This window comes from Empidonax traillii, unplaced genomic scaffold (genome assembly GCF_003031625.1).
Source record: "Empidonax traillii isolate 1590-97213 ecotype Southwest subspecies unplaced genomic scaffold, ASM303162v1 scaffold817:size391546, whole genome shotgun sequence".
NCBI lineage: Eukaryota > Metazoa > Chordata > Aves > Passeriformes > Tyrannidae > Empidonax > Empidonax traillii.
The window spans coordinates 341,995-350,404 of NW_020956010.1; the positions used below are offsets into that span (position 1 = coordinate 341,995).

An 8,410-nucleotide genomic window follows, 5' to 3' on the forward strand; every position below is an offset into this window, starting at 1 on the left:
CCCCTGACTCCAAACCTCTCCCTTCGCTCCAAATCCTCCCCCTCACCTCCCCGTATTGGCCCTCCCTCCCGTGCCTTCTCCCTCCTCCCACGCCGCGCTGCGTGCCGCGGGCGGGCGGTGCGGGGCTGGCGGGGCGCGATGGGCGGCGGGGCGCGGGAGCTGTGCGGGTACCTGGCGGCGCTGGCCGGGTGGGTGTCGGCGCTGGCGGCCGCGGTGCTGCCGCAGTGGCGGCAGAGCTCGTACGCCGGGGACGCCATCATCACGGCCGTGGGGCTCCACGAGGGGCTGTGGATGAGCTGCGCCGCCCAGAGCACCGGGCAGGTCCAGTGCCGCCTGCACGACTCGCTGCTCTCGCTCGACGGTGGGTACCGCGCTCCCTTCCCTGGCTTCGTTCCACCCCACCCCGCCCCGAGCTCCCCTGGGGTCCTGAGCACCTTGAGGCGCAAGAACCGTCTCTGAGCTCCCCTGGGTTAATCTTGAGCTGCCCTTGCCCCCTTGCCGCTGCGGGTCTGAGCCCTGCTGTGGGTTTGACAGCCCCTCTATGGCTCTGAACCCCTCTGTATGTTTGAACTGATATGGGTTTGAAACCCCAACACCCACACCAGGTCTCTGCCCTCTCGGTGTCTGGGTGCCCCCTTGCCGTGGTTTTGGCAGCCCCTCTATGGCTCTAAGCCCCCTCTCTGTGTTTGAACCCACCTGTTTGGGTTTGTACCCTCTCAGTGTCTGGGTGCCCCCTTCCCCCTCCGTGGGTCTGAGCTCCCCCTGGCCCCTCCAGAGTCTTCTGGTGGTCCAAACCCTTCTTGCCCCCCCTCGCCCCGTCCTAGGTGGGAGCCCCTCTAATGTGCCTCTGACTCCCCTCAGAAGGGTCTGAGCCCACTTCACCCATCCTCTAAGCCTCTGATGTGGGTCCAGCTTTCCCCCCCTCCATGAACCTGAGCTCCCCACACCAGGGCTGAGCCTCTCTTGGTCCTGTGGGTTCAGGCCCCTTTGTGTGGCTGGGATACCCCCTGGCCCCGGTGGGTTTGAGCTCCAGGGTGGCCATCACATCTGGGGACCAACAGTGCCCCGTGGGGACACCACAACCTCCCCTGCCCTGCACCCCCAGGCTGTGGATCACCCTTGTGGTATTTGGGGACTGTGGTGCTGCTCAGGGCAAGGTGTTTTCCAGCTCAGACAATCACGAGGAGGATGAGTGTGGCAGGGGGAGAGAGTCAGGGAAGGTGCTGGGGGTGGTGGTGCCCTGAGCTGAGCTCAGGTCTCTGCACCTGCCAGGTGGGGAAAGAGGTGACATGGGAGTCACACAGTGAGGACAGGGTTAAGGACACATCCATCCCCAGCGTGGGAGGAGGTGACCTTGCTCCCAGTGCCCGGCAGTGGCCAAAGCCACCTGCTGGGAGCAGCTTTTCTCCCTTCCCTTGCAGTTCACATCCAGACGTCCCGGGCTCTCATGGTCATTTCCCTCCTCCTGGGCTTCTTCGGCATCATCGTGAGCGTGGTGGGCATGAAATGCACTAAGGTTGGGGAGGAGGATCCTGTCACCAAAAGCCGCATAGCCGTTGCTGGAGGTGTCCTCTTCATCCTCTCTGGTAAGGCAGCTCCAGCCCTGGCACCTCACCGGTGCAGGAATCCCCAAACCCCTCTGAACGCTGTTTGTCCGAGCGTTCAGTGAGGGCTGCGTGTCGCTGAGGGTCAGCCTTTGATGTCTGGTGGGGGCTAGACTAGGTGACCTTTAGAGGCCCCTCCCAACCCAAACCATTCCCCGATTCCCTGGTTCCGTGCCCAGGTCTGTGCTCGCTGGCTGCCGTGTCCTTGTACGCCACGCAGGTGACCTACGAGTTCTTCAGGGAGAGCGCCGTCCCCATCAATGCCAGGTAAGAGCCTGGCTCTGGGGGTGCTCTCCACCTGCACCCCATCTTGCCCCTGCACTTCCCACTGGACCTTCTTCCCTTGCTGCTGCTGGCAAGGCCGATGTGCCCCGTGGGAGGGACCTCTGCCACCCCTCCCCGCCACCTTGCAGATGTCCCCGAGGCTAAAGCTTTGGTTGTTGTCACCCGGGACAGGGTTAATGGTGCACACGGGGGAGTTTCGGCCCAAGGGAGGGTTAAAGGATTGGGAAATGCAGGAGCATCGTGAAAGACGGGGATGGAGAGGGAAGAACCAAAATCTGCCTGGGTCGCCTCCATCAGGGCTTCAAAGCCTTCCTGTTGCCCATCTCAATTTGGGCCTTTCTGCCCCCATCCCTGATGCTCCCCCACCCCGTTTCTCCACAGGTACGAATTTGGCTCTGCCCTCTTCGTTGGCTGGGGGGCCGCCGGCCTCTCCATGCTGGGGGGGTCCCTCCTGTGCTGCTCCTGCCCTGCCAAGGAGCGCCGAGCGCAGCAGTACCTGCGGCAGACACAGCCCTCCACGTCCCGGGAGTACGTCTGAGCCCTCACCCCGCCCTCCCAGCCTCCCTCCTCTCTCCTCCCCAAAAACAGCCGCCGCCCCCACCTGGTCCCCCTGGATGCTCCACGAGACCTTCCTCCTCCTCACCTTCCAGGTTTCAGCCTCTAAAAATAGAGGGGTTTTGAGGGTCGCAGCTCCACTGCCAGGGTCCCCTCGGGTGGGCAGGGTGGCATCCTCAGTCCCCTGGGGTTGCTGGGCTGTGTCCCTCAGTCCCAGGGATGCTGCAGGGGCGATGGGGGCGGTGAGGGGGAGGCTGATGCCGGCGCCACAGGGGCACAAAGCCGACCCCGTGGGGATGTGCTGCACAGGAGCACTTTGTGCCATGACCACCCCTCTGCCACACCCTGTTTTCGGGAGCACGTGGGGAGCGAAGCCAGTGCTCGGTTTTCCTGAGGTGAGGTTTCCACCTCCAACAGCCCCAGCCCAGCTCAGGGCTCAGGCATCCCCATGCCCTGCTCTTGGCAGAGGGGGATTCTTCCAGCATTCCCGTGCCTCATTGCTACCTAAACCCAACATTTTTTAAAGTTATTATTAATTATTACTAATTCCTGCCTGGAGGCCAGTTGCTCCAGCTGAGCTCTGCCAGCCAAAAACTGCCCTGTTCCTTCCCAGGACCAGGCTGTGCCTTGTTAAACAGAAGAATACATGGGTTTGGGCAAATTAAAAGCAGCAAAAAAAAAGGGGGCTCTGTGCACAAAGGGGAGTTTGTTTTTATTTTTTGGTGCCCAGCTCAACTATTTCGAGCGGCAGATGGACAGAGCCCCAAATTTTGGTGCCTCCCCGCTGGGTCCAAATCCCCTTTCCCCAACAGGACCCCCTGGTGAAGGTTCCAAACCCAACCTGCTAATTGCCTCTGCCTCCTCGTGTCTCCACGCCACTGCTGCTAATTGCTCTGCAACTGCCAAAGCTCCAATCTGTCTGTAAATCCCCTCAAAAACCCCCATACCCCAGCCCTCCAGCCCTACTGCATTTGTTGCACCAGCCAACCCACTGAAAAAAACCCAAACAGCTTGGTTATCTATTTTTTATTACCTTATTTTTTAACCCCCTGATTTTTTAAAAAAAATTTTCTTTTGCTCTATTTCGTTGTATTTTCCTCGATTTTCTTTTATTTAGCTCAATTTTATTTTATTTCACCCTATTTTCTTTTATTTTACCCTATTTTATTTTCTCTTCCTCTGTTTTGTTTTGCTGTATTTTATTCTACTCTATTTTTTCTCCATTATGTTTTCTTTCCCTCTATTTTATTTTCCTTCCCTCTATTTGATGTTATGCCCAGGACCTGCTCTGGATCCCAGGCTGTGCTGGAGGAGAAGCAAAGCTATTTTTCTTTCTCTCCCCACTGAATTACCTGCCTATTTCTCTTTTAAACTGCAAAAAAAATTAAAACTGTGTCCTGCACCCCTCAGGGAGAAAGCAGTGCTTGTAAGTTGGCTTCACCCATCAGGTGCTGAACCCAAATTTTGGGATCCCCCTCCAAGATCACCAACCGAAAGGACTGAGAAGGAGCCTTGTGCTTTAAAACCCACCAAAAAAAAAAAAAATCAACTAAAAAGGCCTTTTTATATCGCAGTGTTGTGTAAAGAACGTTTTTATTCTTTTAATATAAAATTCCAATTAATTTTTCTGTGGGATGCGTGGCCTCGGAAATGGGGTGGGTGGGGATTTTTAAATGCTTTTTTAAATGATTTTTTTTTTCCCCCCTGTTTGTACTAAAAATCGTATTAAAATATTTTCAATCACGGGTACCTTTCTGGAATTGTCTCTTTTATCCCCCCCTGACTCCCCACCTGGACCAGTCCCCACCTCCAGTGCTGGGTCGGAGCCAATCCCGCAGCGTGGCCCAGGCAGGAGCCTCTCCCCCATCCTAAGTGGTTCCTGCCCTCCTGGCTGAACACCTCGACTCTTCTGCCACGTTTTTCTCTTTGAAGGAGGGGAAATGGCCTTAAAAATTGCTCAATTTAAGGTTTAAACCCCTTGGGATTGTCCCTCTGCAGGACCCTTCCCAAGGCTGAAATGCCACCAGCGTTTTCCTCTTATGGATCCTCAGAGCTGAACTCTGCCTATTTTCTCCCATTTTCCATGGATTCAGAGCTGACTTGTGCCTAATTAGGCACTTGGTTAATTGAAGCTGGTTTTTGCTCCCCTGTGCAGGGGCACGACCTCCTGCCCTGTCCTGCTGTGCGTGTTTTTCCTCAGGGATAACGCTTTCCATCCAGGTTTTTGCAGGGCTGCTGCCTCGCCTCAGCCTCCTCATCCTGCCTGGTCCACAAATACATCCCATCCCACCTCAAAAAACCAGGATTTACCGTCCTTGGTGGTTCCTGGGACACCTCCACGGGTCACCTGAGGGCTCCCTGGGGGTAAAACACTGGGGCTGGAACAACAACCAAGAGGAGGATCTGCCTCTGTTCACAGGATAAAACAGGGTTTCCCCCCCTCCAGCACTCATGTTTTGGTCAATAAAACCAGTTTAATGAGCAATATTGAGGTTTCTGGTCATACCTCTCGCCTTCAGCTAAACCTCTGGGAAATAATAGTAATTTTTGAACAGGCAGAAATGAGGGAAAAGGGAAAATTACCCCCCCAAAGGTACACAGAGGGGCTTTTCTTACACCTCTGGGATGTGGCTGTTTGAATTTAGTTGTAGTTTTATTAATATTTATTCACTGTCCTGCCCCAACAGCATCTACTGAGTTCTCTCTGAGATGCTCCCATCAAAGAAAACATCTTTATTTCTTTTTTTTTTTTCCTGTCCAGCCACAGCAGGCTTTTTAACACAATGTGTGCCAAAGCTTCAAGATTTGGGCCTTGCCAGCACCACTTTTGTAACACAGGGGTTTGACAAACCTCGTGGGGTCCAAGATCTGGTTTTCACCTTCATTAACCAGGAAAAGGAGCTTAATTACTCAACTGCTGGTGGCTCTGCCCCTCCACCTGCATCTTTCAGCCCTCCAAAGGGTTTCAGTTGGGGATTGACAAGGTAGATTAGTTTGGTGTATCATAAAGTGACTGTTTAGATGAGCAGAAAATACAAATAAACTTATTTTATAGGTGGCCAAGGCCACGGATCCACAGTTTTGTATCACGTGGGGTCACACCAAAATTTCACGTGTCCTGGATGTGCAAGGGACCATAAATTCCTGAGCTGTAAAGGCTGGAAAATGAAGGTTTGCAAACCCTTCTGGATGTTTTTGGCACTAGTTTGCTGCTAACACGCCAAAGGACTGGACCTGCCACATGCCAAAATCCTGGCAAAACAGGAGAACTCAAAATAAAGCCCAAGCAATCGCACACATCAGGCACCTGGGGGGTCTCTGCGGGGCTAAAGCTCGAGCCTTGGTGCGTTGCCAAAATCCCCACAGCAAAAAAAAAGCTGCAGAGGATTATCCAGAGGGAAAAAAAGAAACACAAAGAAAAAAAAAAATATCCAAAACAACTCAACAAAAAAAAACCCTCCCAACCCAACCAAAAAAATCCACTCTAAAAACCCGAGTGCACCTCAGGCCTAATCTCCAGAAGGTGCCTGTGACTGTTTCCCATGGCACCCTGCACGAGGAAGACACAGCAAAAGGGATTCTTTTTCTTTTTTTTTTCCCAAATAGTAGAGGATCAGGGAATAAACATGAAGTTTTTAGGTGGCAGGCAGCTGGGGTGCTGCTCCCCAGGGCCACAGGCACCTCCTCGGGGGTACCTGAGCCACCACCACTGCAGGGGTTGTCACTCGTTTTCTGCTTAATGGGGGGGGGGGGGGGGGAAAGAAGGGTCCTAATTACCAACCAAAAGAGTTCCTTATCATCCTGGCATTCCAGGTTCCTTCCTTGGCCCCTTCCATCCCTCTGACTCTCTTGCACCACTCCTGGGTCTTAGGCCGCTCACCCCTAGGCAGTAATTAAAAGGTCTAATTAAAAAACGGGGGATATTTGCCCGGGACACACAGTCCCCTCACCTGGGGAGAGTTCCCAGCGGGTTCCCAGAGGTTTCCCCAGGTGACATTTTTGTGGAGGCTCCATTCCCAGCCTCTGAGTGCTCTCACTGCAGGGATGCCCATCACGTCTCAGAGCACAAAGCTCGGCTGACGTGCCTTGGACGGACCTTAAATAGCCCAGCACAGGCTCTGGCCAGCACTGCCCACCCCTGGCTCCACCAGATGGGTCAAGATCAAATCCCACTGGCATTTAAAAGCCTTCCAGACCCACATCCCCATCCCAAACCATCGGCGACAAAGAGGTTCTGTCATCATCCCACTGCAGCTACGATGAGCCTGTGGTGAAGGTAATGTCCCTTTTCTTGCCAGCAGGGTTTATTTTTATTTAGGGCTGGTTTTTCCCAGCATTAAGAATTTCTTTCTCTTCCTTTTTTTTTAATTCTCTTGCTCATATAACTCAAGTGGCTGAACAGATTTTCCTCAAAAGCTGCAAAACAACCAGGGTCTAGTGGAAACAAATATGGTTATGGAGAGTTAGCTCAGAATGGAGCCTGGGAAATTAAAAAAAATTATGGTAAACTGGGGGTTTAGGAGGCTGTTTGTGGTAAGACACACTTAGAGTGAAGCTGGTGGAAGTGCTCAGAGATGGTGGGGGAGTGATGTCTCTGCTCCCAGTGACATCCCAAGAGGGGATGTGGGGGCTGATGTGGCACGCTGGGTGTGGGGACCGTGACCCTCCTCCCCAGCTCTGCCCCACAGGGAGCCAGGGCTGTGCCAGGGTGGGCAGCCTCTGGCTGGACGTACCAAACCTGGTGGTGACAAAGTTATCACCTCGTGGTAATTAACCTGTGCAGCTCAGAGACTCACCTGGTCTCGTTAATTAATTAATTAATCCATGTAAACCCCCGTCCAAAAGGCTGTTGCAGTGGTGGCAACTTCAGGCACTGAAATATTTTGTATTTTGGGCTGCAAAATACGGCAAGGTGGGATTCCCATCCAGCGATGTCCACACCTTGGGCACAGATCCCTTCCCTGCAGAGTCTCTTCATCTCTAGTAGGATGGAAATGGGATGGTCCCATCCCTTCTGCTCTTTGGAAAGCCTTGGGAGCTCCTCAGGGCACCCAAGTCAAGCCCCAGCTGCTCTTCTCCATCTTGGAATGGGAGATGCTTCTTCAGGCTCGAGTTTGGGATTAGGACACCTCCGTTGGACACTCTCTTGTGCTCCAACCTGGATGTTTCAACACCTCGTGGCTTTTCTTGGAGGGAAAAAAACAAAAAAACCAAAAGCAAGAAAAGGCAGATGATGATCCCACCAAGTCACATGGCCTGCAGGGATGGAGACATCCAGAGAACCTCTGGACACCAGCAGACCCACCCAGGTCACAGGTTTTGACAGCAGCAGTTATTTAACAGTGGTTTCCAGCACCTCTTGACTCCCAAAGGGCAACTGCTGATGGCTGGCAGCTTCTGTTTGGAAGAGAGGGAACCACTGTGGGAATATCTCCACTGCAAAATTGCTGTGTCCCTGAAGGCTCTCTCTGTGTATAAACCTGGCAGCCCAATCTTGGGTGAGGGCACTGGAGCATTTTATCATCACTGAGCACCATGAGGCAGGGCCCAGATGGCTCTTTGGGATCCAGAGGACACCTGACAAAGCCAGTGGCACTTTGTCCCTGGTGGTTCAGGTGGCTGGAAGCAGCCAGAGCAGAGGTGGGGGATGTCTCTGTGCCCTTGCAGGTGCCCCTATGAGCTCAGCCCTGCAGATGACAGCGTTTGGGCTCACTCTCCTCTCCACACTCTTCCTGCTCCTGGCCACGTGCACCGACTGCTGGATGGTCAATGCTGACGACAGCTTGGAGGTGAGCAGAGAAACCACCTGACAGGTGAGCAGAGCAGCCACCACCCTCAAGGTGAGCAGCTGGGAGCTCTCCATGAGGTTGCACCAGGTCCCCACAGGCTTGGGAAGGGAACATGGTGGGACAAACCCACCACTTTCTGCTTGAGATGAAGGGTTAGAGGATTAGAGAGATGCTGGA

General features: G+C 53.7%; 1 protein-coding gene across 1 annotated transcript; it reads left to right on the plus strand.

Annotated features, from left to right (window-relative positions):
* The first annotated feature begins 138 nt into the window (after positions 1–138).
* Positions 139–2,455, plus strand: CLDN19 (claudin 19). Its single transcript, XM_027901869.1, has 4 exons — positions 139–361; positions 1,422–1,586; positions 1,784–1,871; positions 2,271–2,455. Exons 1-4 carry the CDS (start codon positions 139–141, stop codon positions 2,425–2,427), a joined length of 633 nt encoding a protein of 210 aa, XP_027757670.1. The 3' UTR covers positions 2,428–2,455.
* Positions 2,456–8,410: the final 5,955 nt, after the last annotated feature.